The sequence below is a fragment of the Ictidomys tridecemlineatus genome, chromosome 2 (assembly GCF_052094955.1).
Source record: "Ictidomys tridecemlineatus isolate mIctTri1 chromosome 2, mIctTri1.hap1, whole genome shotgun sequence".
Classification (NCBI taxonomy): Eukaryota; Metazoa; Chordata; class Mammalia; order Rodentia; family Sciuridae; genus Ictidomys; species Ictidomys tridecemlineatus.
The window spans coordinates 199,917,074-199,942,311 of record NC_135478.1 but is presented as its reverse complement, the minus strand read 5'-3'; the positions used below and the strand labels follow the sequence as shown (position 1 = coordinate 199,942,311).

General features: G+C 35.5%; 1 protein-coding gene across 1 annotated transcript in view; it reads left to right on the top strand.

Annotated features, from left to right (window-relative positions):
* The first annotated feature begins 12,409 nt into the window (after window positions 1-12,409).
* The window catches only part of Casd1 (CAS1 domain sialic acid O acetyltransferase 1), a 42,127-nt gene continuing 29,298 nt past the window's right edge, over window positions 12,410-25,238 (top strand). The window contains exons 1-3 of the mRNA XM_078040411.1: window positions 12,410-13,067; window positions 19,755-19,851; window positions 20,599-20,719. Coding sequence (XP_077896537.1) covers window positions 12,521-13,067; window positions 19,755-19,851; window positions 20,599-20,719 — 765 coding nt within the window. The 5' untranslated portion in view covers window positions 12,410-12,520. The remainder of the gene's footprint in view (window positions 13,068-19,754; window positions 19,852-20,598; window positions 20,720-25,238) is intronic.

The following is a 25,238-nucleotide window of genomic DNA, read 5'->3' as shown; positions in this document are numbered from 1 at the left end:
GTTTTATGGTTCCATGTCTGCTGCTTCCTGAAGTTGTAGGACAAAAATTGAAAATTGTCAGTAGGTCTGTGCATCTTTAATTGTGAAAAACATTTACCTCTATTTGTATGAGTTTGACATTTTAACACCCTTGGAGTATATAAATAAATTATAAAGACTCTCACATCTAAAGTACTACATTCTAATTGGTATATAGAGAAAAAAACCAAGTACTTATATAAATAGTATTCTCAAATTTCCCAGGAAATAAAGAAAATTGAACATCTAAAACTGGCTTCAAAATTCTTATGGAAACCTGAATGTCAGAGGGAGTTTGGATGAAAACACAAATTCACATCACATAGGTGAATTTTTAACAGATTAGGCTTGTTTGACAACTTTTGAGGTGGGAACAGCTGTATGACTCTCTGGGTTTATCAATGTGGTTGAACTGGCTTCCCCTTGCCATAAGAATATTAACATACTTCTCAGCTTAATACAGCAAACATTTATTAACTCACAGTTTCTGTTAATTAATCAAAACTAAATTTATTAGGCACACTACACTTGAAAGACCACCACCTTGAGAGATCCTTATATTGCTCAAAATGGAAAGGTCAGAGATAAATGTTTACAAGGTTTGTAGATTGGTTGAGGCAGGTTTGAAGACAGGAAACTGAAGCAGGGAGACAATGCATGACATGATAGTTGAGGATTGGGAGATATGAGAAAGTGTTTTGTTTTTTTTTTCTTTTTTGCATTGTTTTCGTTTTGATTTGTTGTGGTACCAGGTATTGAATCCAGGGATGCTTAACTACTGAGCCACATCCCGAGCCCTTTTTTATATTTTATTTTGAGACAGGGTCTCACTGAATTGCTTAGGACCTTGAACTTGCCATCCTCCAGCCTCAGCCTCCTAAGCTACATGCACCACCATATCGCCCAAGGAAGGCCAGCTTCTTGACATGAATCTTGATAGGTAATTTTTGTTTAACAAGCTAATTATTTGTCTAGGTGATCAAACACTTATCTACATAGGAGAGGTCTTGATCAGATAAACAAAGTATACCAATAAATTGCTTTTCAGAAATTTCTTAGTCAACAGTGAAGTTATTTATGGGTTTAGAGCTTTAGCTTCCTGGACAAGAATTTCTTACAACAAATAGTGAAGTCAAATTGATACAGGGTTTTCAAAAAGTAGGAAAAATTTATATTGGGGATCTCAGTTCTCAGTTCCAATCATTAAATTGTGTGAATACAATGCTCTAACTTCTTAAATTATCGTACTGTACCTATAATAGAAAAAGTTGTGGTTTGTCAACTTAACCAAGATCCTTATTCAACTCTGAAACCTTGGACTATTTTTTGTTTGTTTGTTTTTAGAAAACGCACAAATTTATTAATGTGCAAAAGGGAAAAATCACAGTATGGGGAAAATAAGAGGAATGTGATTATTCATCTGCTTAACATGACTCATAAGCTTTTATAACTTTTTTTTCTATAAGAGAGGGGGAGGATAGGGAATTTCTAAGACATGGGAATAATTATTAGAGGAATTAATGGTCCCAGAAACAGTCTTTTTGGAATTTGAGTGCACCTTCTACTATTCTTAAGTTATTTAATGGATAACCCTGAACATCTTGGTAGTTTTTAAGCAACATAGAATACTGAAATTTGGCCACCCAGTTTTCAATATATGCACTTTTTTTCTTATAGTGAATACATCTGTTGGCAAGTTAATGAGTATGCTTACTTTGCTAATTTAAAAAGTTTAAAAGGTGTGTGTGTGACTCTTAAGGGGTTATGAGTACAGACATGAGCTTTGCTAATTTGCTAAACTGTGTGATAGATGCTTCTTATACTCCCAGTTTTCCTTTTGAAATAAAATTTAGCTAATTTGGCTGAAAGTTAAAATTCACATAGGAAATCAAAGACTACAGTAAAGCAATAGTTACCGAAAAGTATGACTATGAATGTGAGATCATGAAAAGTGTTTTTGTTTTTAAGGATAGGAGTATAGTTTTATCTTAAAGTAAAAGGTCTGTTTTTCTTCTAGAATATAAGAAAAGATTATGCAAGACAAATATAGAAAGTCATAGATATACAGAAAAAATATTTGCCTCAACTGCTGATTGTGAGTTTTAAAAGAATCCAATATATTCAAATTTTGATGGATTTATTTATAAAAAAATTAAAAAATAGGGCAGGGAGCTCATGAATTCTTTTCTATTACATTAATGTAAAGCTAGAATTTGGTTTTATGTATATTAAGATGATAGCTAATTAACATAAGCTAACTATTTGGTCTTCTCTTATCAAAGGATATGTGTGAGTCAGCTTTGCTTTGCTGTTACACAGATACCTGACAAGAACAACTTAGAGATGTAAAGATTTATGTTGGCTCATGGTTTCAGAAGTCCCAGTCCATGGCTGACCAAGTCCATTTCTCTGGGCCTGATGTGAATCAGAACATCATGGTGGAAGAGATGGTTGAGGAAAGTTGCTTAGCTTATGATAATCAGAAGCAAAGAAACAGAGAGAGATAGGAAAGGCCCAGGGACAGATACAGTCCCCTGCTGCCTACTTACCACCCAGTAGTCTATTCAAATTAATAATTCATCAAATGGATCCATCCAGTGATGAGGTTATAACCCTCAGGATGAAGTTATAGATTTCATGATAAAGGACCCACCCTTCAACTTTGTCATATTGGGGACCATGATTTCAATATATGAGCTTGCAGGGGGGAATTCCAGATCCAAACCATAATAAGATAGTAAAAGGTTTCTCTTTCACATTTTATGTGATCTGTCTATATGGCATAAATTCCATATCCCATGAAAATATTTTTCTGTGTTTTGTACTGATTTTGTCAAGCCTTTGATCATCAAGCAACAAAAACTTAAAGTTTCTCATTTCTGAAAGAGCTAAGACTTCTTTCTTTTGTGTCACCTTTTGTTATTTAAAATATTGTCACTTTGATTAATATGTGCCAAATTTATTGTTTCTCAGGCACACTAGATCCTGTCTTAATAGGTGATCTGATATACTCTGATGGCTGTTTTCATTTCACTTTCTCACTATCATATCCCAGATTCAGAAAAATAAAATCTTTAGGATTTTCTTTATACATAAAACTATCCTTGAAATTTCCCAGAAAACACCTGTAAAATCATTTTAAAAATTGTTTTTTTGCCTTATGATAGAAGTGATGCCCAAAATAATTGATGCTAACATATTGTATAAATTGTTCAAGAGAATGGCCAAATTAAAGGATAAATTTTATAGATAAAATACTCTTTTTTTCTGAGGTGCTAACCATTCTAATCAAGTTTCTATTAAAAATTTACCTATTGTACCTCAATAGAGAATTTACCTGGGACTGGGATATAGTTCAGTTGGTAGATAGAGTGCTTGCCTTGCATGCACAAAGCCCTGAGTTCAATCTCCAGCACCACCCAAAAAAAAAAAATGAATTTCTCTGTCTTACATCTAATATTGTTGGATACCCAGTAAATTAACCATAATTAGCCATAATCATTAGTCTTATTGAGAAATTTTCTATTATCTTCTGATGCTTGTTTAAGAGATCCTGGGTTAAATTAAGATTTTTGTCTTCAAAAATGGAGAATCTCAAAATTTCACAGAATGGACTGCATCTGATACATTTAATTATTTAAATTCTAACAAATAAGTTCCTAACAGCTTTGCAACATGAAGATAACATTGCTGGTACAATTGTCAGATGTATAGGAGAACCTGTGGGGAGTCCCAGGATTCCTATTAGAGCAAAAGCAGATGACTTCATAGAAGCAGCCTGATGACTCAAGTCACAGTAGAATAAGAAGTAAGTACTCAAACTAAATGAATTGATGAGTAATATTGAAGAAAGCTCTTTATTTCAGTGGGAATTGAACAGAGGGTCTCACAGATGAAATTTTTTTTTTTTCAAGATTGGGTCTCACTAAGTTGCCAGGCTGACCTCAAACTTGCAATTCTCCTGCACTAGCCTCCAGAGTACCTGGAATTATAGGCAAGCACCATTCTACCCAGCTATTTCTATCTCTAACCATTACCATTTGCATCAAATCAAACATTTTAAAAATTATTTCAAGCTTTCAATACCCACTTTAGAATTTAGAACAAAATATCTTTACTAAATCTTCACAACTTTCAATAAAATAAAGTTACTTACATAGGGTCAAAAAGAAGCTGTCTTCCTTCTCACCAGGTACCAAAGTCTCCTTTAAAGAATTATATTATGGGGGCTGGGATTGTGGCTCATGGGTAGAGCACTCACCTAGTATGAGTGGGACCCAGATTCGATCCTCAGCACCACATAAAATTAAAGGTATTGTGTTGTGTCCATCTACACCTAAAAATAAATATTTTTAAAAAGAATTATTTAATGAACCCCAATAAAGAATTTTACCATCTTCAATTTTACCATCTTCAATAGCCACACAAGGTCATACCTAGAGTCATACTTGAGAATAAATGACATTTCAACTGATATTGAAAGATGTTACCAATATCACCCAAAAAAAAGACATATTTTATTGTTAAAACCTCACAGGTGATAAGTACCATCACTTGCTGGCCAACCAGGAATCTCAGTGTATTTGGAGACTTCAAGAAGAAAGGAATTTGCCAGAATCTGTAAGTAATGGAAGTAAGATCTTCAAGGATGAATTTTATTAGCCTTTGTTTCCTAGTCTTGGATGAAGAAAAAATAATAGAAACATTTAAATTATCAAATTCAATATTCCTTAATGAAATTACTCTGAAGAATTCAGTTCTTCAGCCTCAGTAGTTGATCAAAACCGAATGCTCAAGGAAGCACATATTAATTAATACCTCTTACTGAACTATGTAAACAATTAGGCCAAAACATAATGAAACTAGTTGTGTGTGTGTGTATGTATGTGTGTATGCATGTGCATGTGTGAATGAGAAAGAGAGAAATAGAGTGTGATATATCAACAATAATCTCCAGAGTATTTTATAAAAACTAGTGACTGTTAAGCAAATGCATTTAAAACTTAGAAATAAGGTGGAAAGGTGGATTGACAAAAGATGGGTCCTTTAACGTCACACTGTTTTGTTTTTTTTTAAAGCCTCAGCAAAAGCTTATTTAAATATCTAAGGGTACGTATCTGCACTTGGCTATTTTCTGCCAATTAAACATTCAGTCTCTAAAATATGGGTTTACTTGTAGATTTATACTGGTGGAGGGCAATTTTAAGAGCAACTGCTCATGAACTCACCAGCCACAATGAAGTTTGAAGGAAGAAAGAGTTTTTTATTGAGATCATCTAAATGTCAAGAACTATACATTACTCATTTAGTCATAAAAACAACCTTGAGTGATAGATGTTATTATCTTCATTTTACAAGTAAGAAAGTTGAAGTTCAACAGGTAAAATGATGTGCCACATTGTTTAGCTGGTAAATGGTAGAGCCAGATGTCAAACGCAAATGTTCTTTCAAAACCTACGCTCTTTTTACTACATTATTCTACCCCCGTAGTAAAAACTTTTCTCTAACGACCACAAAGTTATACCTGCCACTCCTGCAACCTGAAAATGATATCTAAATGTCACAAAGGAATTTGCTAGTTAGAAAGGCAGAATTTCGTGATGAGAAATCTAAGTATATGTTCTGTGTGCATAGAGTAAAAAGATCCATGAGTCATCTCTTGCAACCCACTAAGTGTTTAGTTGAAGATTGTTCTTTATCATCTAGCTGGATGGCAATTAGAAGTGTGTGAGACAAAGTATGCCTTAGGAAAAAGTGGCTAAAGAATAAATCATTTAAAATGCTTTACAGAGGCTACCTAATACATTTTCACGCGTCCCTGTGAGCTACACAGCCTTACACAAAAAGCAATCCTAATTTGTTTACAGGCATTCAAAGGTGATGTACTGTAAAGTGGAGGCCAAGATGAAGCTAACAGCATTAGACTTACCTGAGACCTGGGGCAGTTTGGGCCATTTCAGCTATGACATCTCTAAGTTAATTAACCTCCATTGTTTTCCTTAACCTGCTTAATGAAAATGTCAGAACCATTTGGGCCATGAGACTGAGACCAGGCAGGTCATTTAGAATTTTCTTTTCCCCTTCAAATTGCCCCACTCTGATCTGATCAATGGTTAACATCCTTCACCTTAGAAAAAAATGGACATATTCATATTCACCTTCCCTAAGGGACAAGGTGGCTTTTAAAAAGCAATGAACTGTGAATTCCCAGCTAATCTAAACCACTGTTCCACAGGAGGGAGAATTTGTCTTAGCCTTTGAGGAAGTCTCCGGGCAAAGTAATTATCACACTACCATTCCTTTCTCCCAGTTTCTTAGAACTCATTGATGGAAAATGTGAATTTTACTTGAAAAAAAAAAAAGTGTGGAAGCTGGGAATAGAAATGTACTTTTTGAATTTTTGTCCTGAGAGAAAAGGTATTAAGGATGCTAGAGAAAGAGTTTCAGACATGAACATTTCATATATGTTATATTTTTTGTGTGTTTTAACTTGTAAGTATACTTTAATGTAAACAAGAATAAAATTAAGAAATACCGTGATAATCTCTTCTAAACTTGTCCCTACTCCAAGAATAGATTTTAGTCAGGAAGTGTTCATTGCAGCTACCAGTTTCCCAATACAGAAACAGAACTCACCCTGATTCTCCTCCCCCTTATCTTCCACTTGCAATCCATCAGTAAATACATTTTACCTCTAAAATTTGTCTCTGATCTGTCTACTTTTCTCTCATTTCCTTTGCTTCCATCTTTGCCCAAGTTATCACAAGAAACTGAGGCTAGGAGTCCTCTTGTAAGTGCAGATATTTGGTAAGCCTTACAACTGGAAGCAGAAAGAAACAAAATAGAAGCTTAAAAAAAGGGTAGGGACTGAGGACAGAATACACTTGAAATAGAAGCGGATTTAGGTAGAAAGGACCAGAAATTCTCAAGCACTTGCAATCTAAAGGCATACAGGGCAATTGTGAATATAGGGTGCATTTAGGGTGTGTTTCTTACATTGAAAAATTGTTATATAATGGAGGAAGCTTTTATCTGCACAACTCAAAATAATTATTCAAAATAATTGAGATTTTTTTAATCTTTTTTTTTTCAAGGTGAAAATGTCCAAATAAATAAATAAAGTGACACTAAAACCAGAAAATAATTTTTAAAATTCTTTAGAATTTCTTAGGCTTATTCTTTTGTATTAGTTTTTAAATAGATGAGTAAAAACAAATTGGATATTTGATTTTTGTTTTGTTTGGGACACACTCAACTTTATCCTTTGATCTAATGGCTGATCAATATTCAAATTCATTGTGATAAAAATAAGCCTTCTTCAATTTTCTAGGGGAAGTTGTTCTCTTATTTAGATAAGCAAAAATTCAGTTTTAAAAATGTTTTCTACTATAATCATAAAAATTCTAAGATGAAAGGTATGTTTTCTAGTGTTATTCATAAAATGATCTTTAAGCTGAAATTAAGAATTATTGACTAAATTCATGGAAAATGCCATGAGAAATCAGAAGAGCAAAACATTTATACTCCAGTAAAGAGCTATAGACACAAATTAATGAAAGAGACAAACTAGAAAATCTTTAAAAGAAAGATTTTAAATAAGTAGAATGAATAGAATATGAGATGTGGGAAAAGTATTTCAAGCTAAAGGAGTAGTAAGAGAAAAGCCACAGATATGTAATTTTCCTGGCTTATAGTTTCTCATAATTGGATAAAATGAGAGCTAAGAGGAGAAAGGGAGATTTGGGTCAAATAACTGACAATCTTAAACATACAGAGGAGTTGGAAATTCATTTTTGTTCCAGTAGACAACTGCCACAATTTTTAAGCAGGCAAGTGACAAGATCAAATATGTCTTAGATAAATAATTCTAGCAGCAATTGGAAAAAGAGAGAGATTGAAAAGTGAGAAAGTAGAAACAAGGAGGGTTGTAGAGCCTGTTGCCTTGGTTAGATTAGAGCCTAAAACAGAGTATTCTGAGAAAGAGTGAGTTTAGGGGAAGGCAGAACAAAGAGGATATGGTGATTCAGTGACTACAGTGGTTTTTGGTGGTTTTTTTTTTTTTTGATGATGCACTCATATCGGTTAAAAATTTGAACATGTACCTCTCCAACTTATGCACATTTATTTATGAATTGTGGGCTGATATACTAATGTACTAAGATAATGTATATAGTATGAAATAGTCACATGTGCTCAAAGAGTATTGCTCTCAAAGAGTATTGATTTAATTCCTTTATGTTTTAGATGCTTAATTGCTAAATATCTTGTTAATGTTGATGCTCTTAAAGCAGTAGTTAACTCTCATCTCAAAGCCCTGTACACTTACAGCATGATCCATCTTTAACAATGAGTTGATGTGAATTATTATTTCAAATAGTTTTGATAATCTTTTTTTCTAATGTCTTACAGATTTAAGCGGTCATCATATGTGTCACATGTATCATAAATACACATAGAGACACAAAGATTTTTTATTATTATTTACTTATTATTCTAACTTGTTATTTATGATAGCAGGATGCATTACAGTTCATATTATACATATACAGCACAATTTTTCATATCTCTGGTTGTATACAAAGTATATTCACACCATTGTGTCTTCATACATGTACTTAGGGTAATGATGTCCATCTCATTCCGCCATCTTTTATAACCCCATGCCCCTCCCTTCTCTTCCCACCCCTCTGCCCTATCTAGAGTTCATCTAATCCTCCCATGACAAAGATTTTTTTAATGCTGTAATATAACTGATAAAGAGCTACTGTTCATGGAAGATTTCATTCTGGGTTTTTCTGTCTGCTGGTATTTGTATGATTAGAATTATCCACAATTCACAGTTACCTTAGAAGGATTTTTTAAAGTTCCATTCCATTTTATGAGTTTAAGCAGAAGTAAATAATATAATCTCTTAATCATTTAATGGGCTTATGGGTCCAATTTACTGACAGTGAACAATAAGTGTGATATTATCAAGCTTCCCACAATTACAAATTCCCTCTCTCCCCTAAAGATTTCTCTCACCATGAACTTGACATGACTCTACATATAGATGAAGATAGGTGTTGAGAAAAGGCAGTCCTTACATGAAATACTGATAAAGGCATACTTTAATTAGCAACTATTTAGAATTCTTCATACTTTGTTTTGACTATCCAATGCCTTGTATGGTGAACACTCTTTCTCTGAGAACTTTAGACAAGGCAGAGGAAGAAGAGGATGAGTCAAAGATGAGTAGGTATGATTTGAAGGGTAGTGGTTCTGGTGAACTAAAGAGTAAACCTGACAGGAAGAATGGATTTGGAAGGAAAATAAAACTTGTTTCTGATACTTTGAGTCTGAGATGCTAAGAGGTGTCAAGGACGCTGTATCTGATGTATGTGAAAAAAGCCCAGAGTACCAGAGAGGAGACTTTGCAATATGCTTGAATCAGATGTGATATGTGAAGCCAACTTGTAATTAGGTTCCCTAACAACAGGGACAAGGGAACAAGTGAAACCTGAAAAGTTTTTTCATATAAGAGGTTTGAAAAAGCAAGAGGAATCTTCCTGGAAATGCATAAGAAGGGTAAGAGGAGAACGAGAGGGTTACAGGATCATGAGAATCAGAAGATTTAAGAAAACATATTTTAACAATGTTATCAAAGAAAAAAGACATTGGATTTGGTAATTTAGGATGTGGCTGACATTTTCAGTTGTTTAAAGCAGCAATAAACAGATAAAAGCTGGGGGCAGTGACCACAGAGTGTTCCTCCTAGAAGTTTGATGGTTAAGGGAGATAAGAGATTGTGCAATATATCGAGAAAGGTGATTTATAAGTAGGAAGCATTTGGCAAACAATGAAAAGGGATAATCTGGAGGCAGAAATAAGGAGGGAAAATATATGAGACCAGGTTCTCAACTGAGATTCATACAATCATGGGCAGAAATGAAAGTGACCGTTTGGGGAAAGGTGAAGAGATTTTTTTTCATTGAGTCAGAGGGAAAGGAAAAAGTATGGTAGTTTGTTTTAAAGTTCCTATCACAGGGATCTCCTTTCCTATCTACCCCCACCCCCACCCCACACTCTCCTCTTCTTTCAGACTATTAAGAGGTGAACTAACCTCCTAAGCAGCAGTGAACATTCTAGATAACTTAGGGTTAGCCAAATAAGTACGGAGCCACTAAATAGTTTTCATCAGTAAATGACATATCAGATTTGAGTTTAAGAAAGTTTCCTCTTACCAGAGGGATAGCAGAATGAGAACAGCATTGGATTTTTGAGCCAGACCTGAGGAAGATGAGTTAAACAAAGGCAAACAAGAAAGTATGGTACAATTTGGTGGATGGTGAAAAGGGAAAGGCATATCGATTGAAAGTAGATGAAAGAGGAAGGACGGTGATGAGTTTGCATTGGGAATGAGAAGTATTAAATTCCTGAGGGATAGAGAGACCCAGCAGAAGACAGATCATTCTACAATATGGAGATAAATAAAGATGGACTGAAAAATTGAATGTGTGTGCATGTGTACCTGTGTGTATGGAAAGTAATTAATCCTATGGGCATGATGGGGATACACTAAATGATAGATAAGAAATTCAAAGATTGCTTAGGAATAGCCGGACATGGGCTAACAGATTCCTGGTTAATACCATTATTTAAAGGAGAGACCAAGAAAGGGTCTACAAAGAAAGAAGGATAAATTGATGGATGAATACCAAATAAAGTAGAATGGAGCAATGTCAGATCCTATAAAATGATTCAGGAAGATAAGGAATATAAGTGTTCTGTGCAATTATCAGAGATCTTTCCACACAATCTTGGTGAAGAAAAGTGAAGTGTGCCAAGGAGTAAGTAGAAGCTGCAAGTCAACACTACTCTTTCAAGGTGATTGTCAGAGGAGAAAAGAGATGGAGAGGTAAACACACATGAACATAGACCCATGGATGTTTTTCATTAAAAAGAGAAACTTATCAGTGGAAGGCAAATAGCCAGGAGAGAGGGAGAGTTTAAAGAGGGCACACAGAGAGGGTGATTTACATGAGGATAACTGATGGAGGCACCAACATCCCCAAGAAAGGAGAGCAGGAAGATATTCAGAGCAGAAGTGGAGGGATTAGCTTTAAACTAGAGGAAAAGGAATAAAAGAGGTTCACAAGCTATTTACAATATTTCAGAAAGCCTTCTGGAAATCGCAATTAAATAAAATGTCAAGTTTCTTTACTTTTGGCAGGCATTAAATCAACCCTGTGGGCTAACACTGGTTATTGAAGTCTGATCAGAAATTCTAATTTGCTGTTGATGACATCATAGAAATGTCTACGATGTGATTGGCAGACCATATATTGTTAGCAGAGTTATTTATCTGGTTTTTACAATATCTGATTTAATTCTGCCAGCATGTGATCAACCTCAGATCAGAAGAATGACAGCCAAAATTAAGCGACCATTTTCAGGGAACAGTGCCTAAGTGTTTGTACATTTATTTAACTTTATTGCTTATTAGCATTACATTCATGACAGTGATGTATGTGATTTCATTTAAGTGACAAAATCTTTCAAGATATGAGGCCCATGGCTGAAAATATAATAAAAAGAATCCTTGGATGAAGAGAATGGGAATGACTAGACAAGATCTCTACAGTCCCTTCATATCTAACATTCTATAATTTTGCAAGGGGCCTATAAGCACAAGTTCAGGAATGGCTGGCTAAATGGGAAAGTTGTAAAGAAAGCTCAGCTCAACAACACCTCCAACTAACCAGTGACTCATTCTAAGCAAGGCAAGAACCACAAGCAATGTAAATAATCATTCCCAAATGAAAGGCATCATAAAAAAAGACCAAGTATATATGTACACACACACACACACACACACACACACACACACACACACACTTGTTCGTGATAACAAATGATTTACAAAGGAAAAGATGGGATCGTTTATTAATAATGGCCTGCTCCGCCCAACCTTAGGAGCAGGGATGATTGTCATATGCACATTTTGTTTTTCCTTTTCATATCCTAGTCAACCTTTGTGTAAATACAGGTAAGAATCCAGCTCTTTTCTTACTGACACTTTAGGCTCCTTCTGTACCTTCCACTCTGTACTTTGGTGCATTCTAGGTCTACTGGAACTGGACAATCAGGACATTAAAAGAAAAAGTAAAAGTTTCAAGAGATAGGGCCAAGTCAGTATTAAGACCGATCTTACCCGGTGGGTTGGGTGCTAGGACTACCAGCAACCCCAATACCTGGCCAGCACCTGGGAGCAGCCAGACTGGCCAGACAGGTTGGGGAGAAGCTCACACTAGCCCCCACGACACTGGGCGGGTTCGGATAGTAGAAAGTTCAGACAAGGGTGTGATAGGGAAGGAGGGAGTGGAACGATGTGTACTTTTCTCCCGGAACTATAGTTGTATTGCCCCAACCTGGCTCAGGTAGCGGCCGACAACCAGCAGACTGCCCAGGGGCTCCCATCCAGGCCAGGCTGGAACCCCTGGTCCCCTCGCCCAGCAGCCCCATGTCTCTGCAGCCGCCGCCGCCCGCCGCCGCCCGTGACCCCGTGACCCCGGAGGGCCGGATGGGGCCAGTGACCCCAGAGCACCGGGCATCCGGACCCCCCTCGCAGGCGCAGCCGCTATTAAGGCAGGAGGCTAAAGAGGAGGAGGAGGAGGAAGGGGAGGAGACAGGCGTCCAGGGCGCCTGGGGAACCGGCACGGCGGAGCAGCGGCGGCGGGGCTGGGGGGAGGCCGCCGAGGCGGCCGCGGCCGAGGAGGGGCAGGCCGAGGCCGAGGGTGCCGCGGCCTCGGGGTCAGGCTCCCAGGCAGGAGGCGCGGGTGGCGGCCGCGGGGGCTGGCGGCGGCAGCCCCAGTGCTGCCCCTGTGCGGCGCCCCTTCCCCGCTCCGCCGCGCACTGTTGTCATGGAGGAACCAAGATGGCGGCTCTGGCCTACAACCTGGGCAAGCGGGAGATCAACCACTACTTCAGCGTGAGGAGCGCCAAGGTGCTGGCGCTGGTGGCTGTGCTGCTGCTCGCGGCATGCCACCTCGCCTCCCGCCGCTACCGAGGTGAGCGGGCCCTCCCCCCGGCCGGAGCCGGCGGGGGGAGGCGGCGACGCGGCTGCGGAGGCCGCCCCCTCGCCCAACACACGCCCACGCTCACGCGGCCTCCCGCCGGCCCGGCCCGCGGGGGAGGCGGTACCCCCACGAGTCCCAGGTGTCCCCAGTGGCGGGCCGACGCCCCAGGACAACTGCGCGTCCCCTCTGCGGGCCTTCAGGTTGAGGGCACCTGACTCTGGGCCCCTCAGCTACCCGCGCAGAGGTCAGGGTCTCTCGCCCACGCCTGGCCTGAATGGCCTCGGGGGTCCGGCTCCCGCGCGAGCCGGGCTCAGGGATGGCGCCAGGCCAGGCTTTCGGGCAGGAGGTCGGATAAGAAGCCCTGGAGACTGCCTAGTCGCGAGAAGGCCAAGGCCACCCTACAAGGGCACCTCCTTTTGGAGCCTGGTAACAGATCTGCATCTTAGGGGTCAGGCGCTATGGCCTTTGTTTAATCTGACCTCTGCCTTGAAATAGCCAGGCCCAACTGTTGGACAGCGACAAGGGCTGCCCCTTTTCCCTTGCCAAAGGGCCACCCCTGGCTAAAGATGCCTATGGTCCAAATGGAGGAGGTGCCACCCAGTCTTATGATTCACACATGTTTAAAAGGTTTGGGTTGCAGATTTTTGTGGGACAGAGTTTTGAAAAGAAGTTATGAGTTGACAGTAGTAGGGGTGGGTAGGGAAAGCAAAGTTGTAAGCAGTTGGAAAGCAGACTTCCGTATGGATTTGAAACTGGTGTAAAAGCAGAAAGGAAATATGACCTCCTTATTTCAGAATGAATTATCTTTCAGTAATCAAGGATATTTACTTATCCTTGCTGATTGATTTTTTTTTTCCCTCTGTAAAAATGCCACCAGGAGAGAGGCTGACAGGTGGAGGAAAATTAATAATGATAGGATCTTTTATTTTTGGCTCCTAGTACTATCAAAGCCATTATCTGGACAGTTCTTGGTGACTGTGAGATTAATTAGTCAAGATCTAATGTGTAATGGACAGGTGCATATTAACAGTGTGCCCATTTAACTTCACACCCACTTTGGCAAAATATGCAGTAAACGGGTCCTAGAATCTGAGCTGTCGTCTAATCCCAAGAGACCTTTCAGCGCTTGGGCATTTTGATAAATTTTGCTGCTTTTGTTGTTATCTCCAACTTTTGAATATTAAAAACTTTATACTTTAGTACCATATGGATGGACAGTTCATGATATAAATATACTAAGTTGAGTTAAAAAGATAGATTCTTTCTATCCTTTTGGCCTCTCTCCTCCAGCTCCCTACAGATTGATGGCCATATAACCTGGCAGGTCATGGTGACAGAAACCCAATACTTTCTTAGGCAAATATAGCTAGCAGTGTTAATGCACTGATTTGTGACAATTTGGAGAGAGTGTTTCTGTTATCTACTATTAATCATTTTATGCTAGTTTGGTATGAGATGGCAATAATCTAAGGTAATTTTGTGTATGTGCTGTTAGAGATATATATTATAACTATAATGCTATTGTCCTAAAGGTAAACATCTAATCCTCCCCTTTTGACTGTGCTTTTTATCTTTTCAATAAGCTTGAAATACTAATTTTTATATTTAGATTATGGATCTCATCAAGAACTGTCATCAGCAGGGAGAATAGAATGTCAGATGGGACCTTATGAGTCAGTGTAGCAATCTGGGATTGTTTGTAAAGCCTCCTCCAGAAGCGAGTCATCAGTTTCCAGTAGGTACTTCAGCGCCTTGAGTGTGAAGCAGTACACCTGGTGTGTGTACTTGCCCAGACTGAATGTCAAGAACTTGAGCCAGAGACTGTTTGGGAAAAATAAACATCTTAGCAGGAACATTTTAGCCATCCTTATGCAGTGTCAAACTATGCCAGAAATGATGCCCTTTGCATAAAGAAACATACTCTTGAATCACATTGTAAATCTTTAGAATAAGAAAGGACTTTGTATAGGAGGAGGGGGCAAGCAGGTAAAGCTGTGTGTTAGGAACTTGGGTGTGGGGATAGGAGTGTGCTCTGGCAAGGTGGAGTAAGGACAGTTTGAATCCATATTTCATATTTCTTGGTTTACAAGCTAAAGGAAGTAAGAGCTACACACTACGGAAAATAAAACTTGGCAAACGCTGTGTACTAACACTGAGCACTTATTAAATGCCAGGCACTGTTTACTCAAGTTTTACATGTTTTAACTGATTTTGTCTGTACAACCATTCTATGAGTAGATACAGTTACCATAGTTCATCCCCTTTCCTTTAAAATCTCTGTAACCAGGATGAGTCTTTTTAAGACTTTACATGTCAAATATTAATTGGGAACATTTTTTTCTATGACAAAGTGTGATATCACTTATAATCTTAGTGGTCTTAGATTAGGTGAATTCAGTACTAAAGATGAAGCTGGAGACTGAGTGAATTGTCTAGGAAAGATACACAACTAGTGTATGCGTAACGTATACAGTGACTCAGTGACTGAGCTAGAATTTGGGGTCCTGTTAGACTGCTTCATGCCATTATTTTATAGTATGCCTTCTCAGAGCTTCTTAGACATGGAGAAATATAGAAGATGAAGTGAGAAAGCATTTTCTAGGGGGTTAAATAATGTGGAAATACTAATTCAGTGTAAAAGTACAAACCAAGTGTCCTCCCCCCTTTTTTTTTTCAGTCAAGAGGTAATTTTCTAAAAGTTGTATGTGTAATATTTAAAAATATGACTCAGGCCTACTTTTGCTACCTGTGGTTTTCCCTTATTCTTCCTAACCTCCAAGCTTACAGTCTAAGCATGCTTTTCTCTTCTAGACTTCTCACAGATGCATTGACCTCTCTTCCCTTGAAAGAAAGTATAAGTTTTTCCTTGAAGGGCTGGTTAAAATGTCACCACAACAGAAGTAGGGATTAGAAATTCAGTTCTGCCACAACAACTTGCAGCTATTTATCATGATGTATTGTAATAATTGGTATCTGCCTCTTCCACACAAACTGTGAGCTTCCAAGGGTATCTTCATCTTTAAATCATCAGAGCCTAACACACAGTAGGAACTCCATAAATAATTATTGGATAAATAATTTTCAAAGTCTTTATTTCCTTCCATTTTTCTTCTTGCATTTGGTTCATTTGTAGCTTTTATTGAAATTCATGTTCTAATCTCAATTTTAGAAAGTAGAGACTTTTTCATTATTAATAACACTTCCATATATAATACTAGAATGATGTTTAAAAAATTAAGCATATTTTTTCTCAATTTTATTCAATCTCTTACATTGCTGAATCACAAAGTGTCTAATAATAGTGTGACTACAGATTAAAAACATAATTTCTGTGACAAGAGGCCAGTAACTGTGACCTTAAGGATAATTCCAATCTGGATAAATTTTAATTTCCTACATTGATGAAGTTAACTTACTTCAAATGTCTTAATTTTGTTGAAATTGAATTCTTTTCTGTCACTAAGTATATTAAATGCCAATGTTAAGTATTATTGCATGTTTTAGAGAAGAGGACATTGAAGCTTTAGGAATTAAAAGCAAGAAAGCAACTCCAGTCTTTTATTTCTTTGCTAGAAAGATGCTGATCTATACGACATTACTTGTAATGAATCATTCAGAGTGTTTCTAAAGAAAAAGTTAAATGTTTTTCAACCCAAAATAAAATATAACTTGCTGCATTTTAGGCAAACAAAAATATTTTACAGATCATATTATAAACTTTATGGTCTGGAATTGTCATGGTTGGAATAGGAAATACAGCTTTAGTAAGATGATTCAGTATAAATAGGTACTGAGTCCAGAGGTAGTCTTTTCAAAAAAAGTGTAAATTGTGAATCATTTAGGAACTTGGATGTTTTCTCTAGTTGTTACATTTTGGTTTTCAGTTTGTTATTGTGTTAGTTTGCTTGCTTGCTTAGTTTATTTGCTCTTGAATATCTATTACAGAAAAATCCTGTATAAAAATCTGAAGCTGTAGATTGGTAAACTAGAATGCTTATCCTTAAGAAAATAGAATAAAGAGGAAGATAGCCACTCATCTTAGTATTGGAAGTAGCTGAAATAGATAACTCTGTCCCTTTAGTTCCTTTTTTTTATTGTGTTCTTAGCTTGATTTATGTGAGCACTTGGCAAGTTTCATTTCTTGATGGTTGTACTAAAGGAACTATCAGAGTTATGCTAGACAATTGAAAACAGTGACTGGAGTTTTTGTTTTGCTTTGTGCCAGCAGATATTTACATATATGTATGCAATAAAATGTGGCTACATTATTTTGGCATCTAGATTTATATTTAATCTGAAAAATATTTCTTAATCAAAAAGAATTTGTTTTAGAGTAAAGAATTTTACAGGGTTTTCTAGATCAGGTTTATTTTTAATCAGGTTATAATAGTACTTATTACTACTATTATCTTTATTTTGATGACAAATGTAAAAAAGCCATTCTGACCTTATTGCTTTTTTTACTTTTCTTTTTGACTTTTTACTTCTTTTACTTTTCTAACAATTCTTTGTATTAGATTATCTCTGTTAAAGTAATTGGTGTCATCTCTGTCTTCTGATAGATACTATTAATTTCAGATGAAAGGCTTGTAAAAATCTCAGCAGTATGACACATATTAAGAAGAATGATGATTAACTAGCATTTACTAGTAAATTAAGATTTTCTGCCAGACACGGTGGCACATGCCTGTAATCCCAGCTGTTCGGAAGGTTGAGATAGGAGGATCATGAGTTCAAAGCTAGCCTAAGCAAAAGTGAGGCACTTAAGCAACTCAGTGAGACCCTGTCTCTAATAAAATACAAAATTGGCCTGGGAATGTGGCTCAGTGGTTGAGTGCCCCTGAGTTCAATCCTTGGTACCATCCCGCGCCCCCCCCCCCAAAAAGATTTTCTTTCCTTGAAGGATCAGTGGTTTCTAAAACACCAGTGTCTGTAGTGCCTTTGGTTAGTGACCTCTTAAAACCTGTTTTGGTACAAGGTTTTTTTAATATGATTCATCAGATTAGAGTTGTCGTTTTCTTCTAGATGAACTTTTGAAAAACCAGTAGTACTGATAAAGAACTTTGCATTTTCAACACATTTTCTTGTGGTTATTTTAATATGTTGATATAGAACTTCCATCTCCACAAAATCGTATTGATAACCCATGAATGCATAACAGCATAATCCCAGACACTTAGCATTGTTCAATTTCTGTATAGGCTTTTATTAAGAAACAAAAATCAAATGACAAAGAAAAGAGAAAGAAAAGGAAGGAAAATGCCATGAATTATTGCCTAGTTTTTGCAATTCATACTTATTTTAAAAATAGATGTGCTATTACCTTAGTTTAATAAATGTGTCTAAAGAGGTAGAAAAGCTATAATTATTGAATTATCATCCTGATTTTAAACATTTACTAGACTTAAATGGAATTCTACTATGTGGCCATTATAAAAGAATGATGCAGGAATGCTGTTTTTAGGAAAATAACTTAATTGTGTGTTCCTACAGTCCTTTCTTTACTCATCCCTGGTTATTTATTTAGCCTAATTTTTGTTTTAGAACTAGAATTAGTTTTTAATAATTGGAAAGAATTAAGATCTAATTATTTATACTTTAGAGATGTCTTATTAAAAATCTTTGAAATAACAAAGAACCTGTTCAGACTAGTTAAATAACTACAAAAACTTAATCATCAAGTATCCTCTTTATACAGTTTTCCAACAACACAATGTAGTATTCACTTTTCCTGTTTTTTTTTTTTTTAATTTAGGACACTGAAGCAACAATATCTTCAGTATTTTTGTATACCTGTCTTGCATTTATATTACCTTTTCTTTGTATTTTGGCCAAATAAATTAATAACAGGATTGAGAAACGAGATGTATTGTTCTGCTTTAAATCTTTGAGTCTTCCCTATCTCCACCCTGAATGGGTCAATACTATTTTATTCTGTAGTGTTCCTTTTAGCAGATTCCTTAGCCTGACCTGAAGTAATCATAAGACAAATTTAGCTTGCTTTTGACTATTAATAAGGAACTAAAGATTACATTTAGTATACATTTAATTGTGACCTCACAGTTAATTTAAACATCTTATTTTTCCTTCATCCATTTGACATATCTGAGCTCTTAGTGCCTCCATATCCACTTTTCACTTCTTTGGTCATGTGGATTTGGCTAATATATGGTTAAATAGCCAAAGGATGTAGAATGACTGTATCCCAGTTCATACAGGGCAGAAGGGTTTCCTAGCTATAGGACTCTGTTTAAAACCAGGTTTCCAGATATGCTAATACACATTATGCATTATCATAGTTGAATAGGAAGTCATTTTTGAAGTCTCTCTTTTATCCCTTCAACTTTTCTCTCTCAAGTATAAGTTTGAGTTTGGGATGGTGTTTCTGGAAAGAAATCTTGAAATAGAAGGAAGGCTCCGCCAGAGCAGTGATCACAGCATTTAGAAGTTAGGAGTCTCTTACAGGGTAAAGTGTAAACCATAGTGGCTCTTATCCTCTTGAATATTAATGTATTAATATTTGCCATGTTTTTCATGAATGGTTTATATGTACCTGGAAAGTACAGATAAGCATAGAAAACTGTGTACTATCTGATCTCAAAGAGCTTAAATGGTATCAAGAAAGCCATATAGAAAAAATTAACTGATGTTTATAACACTCGCATTTTACTGTTATAGGCAATGATTCATGTGAATACCTTCTCTCAAGTGGCAGATTTCTTGGAGAAAAAGTTTGGCAACCACACAGTTGTATGATGCATAAATATAAAATCAGGTAATTTTTTTTTTATTTTGTTGGTTTTCTTTCCTTAGCATGAGAGTGTGTGTGTGTGTGTGTGTGTGTGTGTGTGTGTGTGTGTGTGTTTTGTTGGTCCCTGATTGAAGTCAGGGCCTCATGCATGCTAGGCGAGCATTTTACCACTGAACTGTATCCCTGGCCCTTTTTTGATTTCCTTTTGAGATAAGGTTTCACTAAGTTGCCAGGGCTGGCTTCAAATTGCAATCCTCCTCTCTTAGCCTCCATAGTGGCTGTAATTATAGACTTACATCACTGCCTCCTTGCCTAGGTCCTAATATCTAGTGGAGGGATGTTGGTTAAGTAGAGTACCATATTTTTCTTCTGTATATGGGACAGATTTCCTGATTGAGGGTAGAACTTAATTCCAGATAAAAGTTTTTGCCCTAAAGCTTTAGTGCAACAGTTTTAGCCAAGCTGCTTTTAGTCAAGTAAGAGGTAACCGTGTTTGAATCTTAATGCTTGAGCAAAGGACCATTGCTGCTCTTCATCTTGGATACCTACCTTATGGAGTTATTCTGAGACAATGGATATAAGGCACATAATACAGTTAGAGTACTTTTTAAATACTTGATGAATTAGTTCATACTAAGTACATGGATTGGTTAAGTTAAACCTGGCCACATAACTTCTAGAGCAACCTGACTGAATGTGAAAACAGTCCTATACAGCTTTTGTCATAAATCATGTGATTTGAAGTGCCAATTAATTTTTTTTTTATTTCAGTGAAGCGAAGAATTGCCTTGTAGATAAACATATTGCATTTATTGGAGATTCCAGAATTCGTCAATTGTTTTACTCTTTTGTAAAAATAATTAACCCTCAATTCAAAGAAGAAGGAAATAAGGTAAAAGTCTTTTATTCCTTTCTCTCAGGTATCATTTTAGAAGTTAATCAATTTAATAATTATAGGAGGAATGTGCCTCTCCATATTAACATTAAAAACTCTGTTTTACTTTAATTTTGAGAAAATTGAGAGGAAAAGAGGGATGATTGCTGTAAATGGGGAACATAAGGAAAATAAGTAGAGCATAGGTATTGGCAAGTTTTTTTTTCACTTTAAACATTTAGTTTTCAGGAATAATAAATTCTTACTGTGGAAAATTTTCTAAAAATTCCTTAGAAGACAAAATATCCCTTGTTTTCCCGTTAATATCTCGCCATATTTTTTTTCAGTCTCTCTTTTTAAAATATACTTATAATCTTTTTTTTTTTGTTTCAACTTTTTTTTCAATTAAAAAGGGCATTTCTACTTTGTATAAAAATTTTACTTTCTAAGTTATTTCCTTAGGATAGAATTTCTCAATGTGAATATTATGTTAAAGAATGTAAATTTAAATATTATTAATTGTATTACTGAATTATTTACTTTGTCTTCTAATTAGCATCATGTTGGCACCCAATTTTCTGCAACCTTTGAGGCACTGGATGATCATACTACCCATTAACAGTGTGATAAATTTCTGCTATTTTGATGGAAAATTTCTCATTTCAAAAATATGTTTTTAGCTGGGAATGTAGCTCAGGGGTAAAGCACTTACTAGCATGTGTAAGAACTTGGGTTCAATCCCCAGTCCTGGCAAACTAAGAATAAAAGTGTATCTTTCTTTGAAAACTAATAAGAATTAATATCTTTCCACATTTGATTAGTTACTTATTTTTTGGTTGACATATCTCATCATATTCTCCTTTTTATACATTTTTAAGTGATCCAGCTTCTTATCTCTGGCTTTAAATAGCATAATATTAGACATGGGGAATGGCAAAGGATGAAAAGTAGAATACAAGAAAATCCATAATTGTAAGAGTAATAGCACATGAATTGATGATGAAAATCTGCCTTTGCACATCAATCCACCCTGTGGTAAGGAACTGAAAAATTAAGGGCTTCATAACCAAGTAGCTATTCCATAGTGCTAATGATGGTGGTCCTAAGTTCTTATGAACTTATTCCTCATAAGAATAATGGAAAAGAATAGAGTTGCTTTTTGTATTTGTTACCTACAAATGTATCTTTCATTATTATTTATACACAAAAAAATATACAGGAGAGTTATAGCATTTTAAAGACATGAGAATTATCACAATTTAAAGTAAAAACTGCAGTAAAATTTTAGAAAGTAAATTTCTGATTTCATAGCCTTTAATAATTCTGGGCTTAGAGTCATGTGACTTTCTAAAAATTACATTAATGGATTTGACAATAGTTGAAAAAGCTATAATGGCCTAGCCTATAGCCAAAAGTAGATGCAGTATGTTATATTATTTTTAAACCCTAATAATAATACACAGGTTTTCAGTTTTTATATTCTAGGGATGCCCCACTATCCCAAAGTTAACAAACAAGATACATTTTAATCTGTATGTTTTTGAAAAAGAAATTAGTTAAGGACAGTGTGTCTCAGTCTTTGAGACAGTTATCATAAAAATATTTCATTTAAAGTGCTAGTAGAGCGTTTGCCAAATTACGGTTCACATATTTTCTTGTCTCTATCCTTCAAGGGCAGAGGTTTTCTATCATTAATTGTTTTTTGTTTTGTTTTTTTAAAAAAATTATTTTTTGTTCCTAGCATAGTATGGTGTATTGTAAAGGTGTATTAATTGTTTTTTAAAGCCTCAGGATGAATATTGTTGAGTGGAATAGAAGTATTACAGATTATTTGTTTTAATTTTCTTTTTTGTATTGGCGTAAAATTTTTTTTTAAAGATTTCATAGCAAATGTTTTTCAAATTATGTTTTACTTAAAAAACTAGTTCTGTGAGAAATTCTGATCAAATGAATTTGGGCAGAGCTGGATCTCATATCTCCCTCTTAGATGGTTTTAATTTAGGTTAGGATATTAAAAACTTGAGAAGTCTTACAGTAAAGAAACCCCTTTAAGGTTGCTTCCAGCCATAGCTCAGACTAGATACTCTCGGGGCCACTTCTACTTGAAACGAATTGGATCCTAAATTTTAAAAAATATTGTAGATGTATTTCTAGACTTTGAGAAAATGGGAAATACTACTCAAAAAGAAACAAAGTATAAGGCAAAAACCAGAGATAAGAGCGTGATGGTAGGCAAGTAGTAAAGGATCAAGTAGCCCTGCAGGTAGATGCCAATAGCTATAATTCTCTTTATATAGAAAACTAAACTTTGAGCCAGTGTATTTCTCAGTAGCAATATTGGCAGCTAAAGGCCAGTAGAATAATATCTTTAAACTTCTGAAAGAAAATGTGTCAGTCAGCTTTCTGTTACTATAAGAAAGTTTGGAGATTTCAGTCTGTGATCGATTGGCCCCATTTGCTTTGGGCTTGTGGTGAGACAGCACATCATGGTAAAAATGGCTCGTGGAACAAAACTGCTCACCTCATAGCCAAGAAGAGGAGTGGGGTTTTGTGATCCCTTTTAAGGGCATGCTCTCAGAGACTTACAGACTTCTCACGAGGCTTCACCTCTTAAAGTTTCCAGCACTTTTAGATCCAAGCTATAACATTAAGTTTCAATTAGAATTGTATACCTAGGATAAAAATGTCTTTATTTTTCTTGAAATGTAGGGCATTTTCAGATATCCAAAAACTATGAGGATTTACTCTCAAACAAATTTATATTAAAAGGAGTTTCTGAAGAACAAACATACATAAAAAGGGAAAAGGAAGGGGAAGGGGATTAGCAAGGATGATGGAATGTGATGGTCATCATTATACAAAATACATGTATGAAGATTTGAATTTGGTTCCAACATACCTTATATACAAACAGAGATATGAAAAATTGTGATATATATGTGAATTAAGAATTGTAATGCAAAAAAACAAGATTACATGTATAATGGCATAAATTGGCATGAACATACTTCATATACAGAGATACAAAAAATTGTGCTCTATGTGTAATAAGGATTGTAATGCATTCCACTGTTGTCGTGTATTTAAAAAGTAAATTTGAAAAAGGGAAATATTCAGAAAAAAATGATCTAAAAATATAGTAATCAATGATTGTAGAAAATAGTAAACAATATGTATATAAACCTATCTATATAAAATAATGTTGTCTTTTTGCACTTAGTAAAAAGATAACTAAAGAATTGTCCAATTAAATGCTCTATTGTACTCTATACTAATATATTATCTTTCTTTAAAACTTAAGGTAAAGAAGTACAGTAAAACTTCAAGGGTAAAAACTAAAATAAGAGAATGAGGATGTAAATTCTAAACCAGAAAAGGAAACAAAACAGAACAAAACAAAATTTAATCTAGTGTCAAACATGTATTTATATGTGCATGCAAACACATTTATACTCAGGTAAAACATACATAGATATAAGTACAATCATGTGTATAAATAAAAAGCAGTGTATATGTGTATATATATATATATATATATATATATATATATATATACACATGTATGTATATGATCAAACTACGTGTAGGGGAATAGAAATCAAAAAGTAAGATGGTAGAAATATAATACAAATAAATGCAAGGAACTAAACTTTTGAGCTAAATTTTTTGAGCTAGATTTTTAGATGTTTTGAAAAAAATTTGAAAACTTCCTGCTGCTTAAAAACATAAAAGGACACGGAAAGATTTTAATTAAAAATGAATAAAGATTCACCAGATGCTAAAGAAAGTTAAGCCATATCAATGCAAGACAAAATAGATTTTAAGGCAAAAACATCAGGAATACAGAAAGTTGGTAATGACTAACAAGGTAAATCATTAAAATTTTAAACTTGTAAACCATTTACTAAATTAGCTTTAAAATTAAAGGAAACAGTCTATTGACTGTTAACATGTTTGATTTTTACAATTTTATAGCTTAATAAGTCATACTGTAAAATTAAAGAATGTATTTTTCCACAGCACACAAGAAACATTTTGATCACATTTTATACCATTAACCATGTCTCAATAGTATCAGAAAATTGGTATTATTTTTTTTTTCAGGTAATGTATTTTATAGTCACACTTAACCTGACAAAAATTCTAGAATCCTACAGCAAGTGTGCAACGTTGGATATGATAATTTACATTAGGAAAAAGATGATGATATTCATTATTACTGTTTCTATTCAATATTGTATTAGAAGAGTTAACTGAAGAAAGATAAAAATTAAGCATTAGAAAGAAAGAAAACACAAGAGTCCATACGATACAATTATCTACATAGAAAAACCCAAAGAATATATGGAAAATTTACTAGAAGTAATAAAGATTTTAAGGTAGCTGATTACAAGATGAATGTACAAACATCAGTTGTAATGCTTTAATAAAGTTGTTAAAAATTAATTGCATGGGCTGGATATGTACTCAGTGGAAGAACACTTGTCTTTCACACACAGGGCTCTGGGTTCAATCCCCAGCACTAGTAAATAAAGTC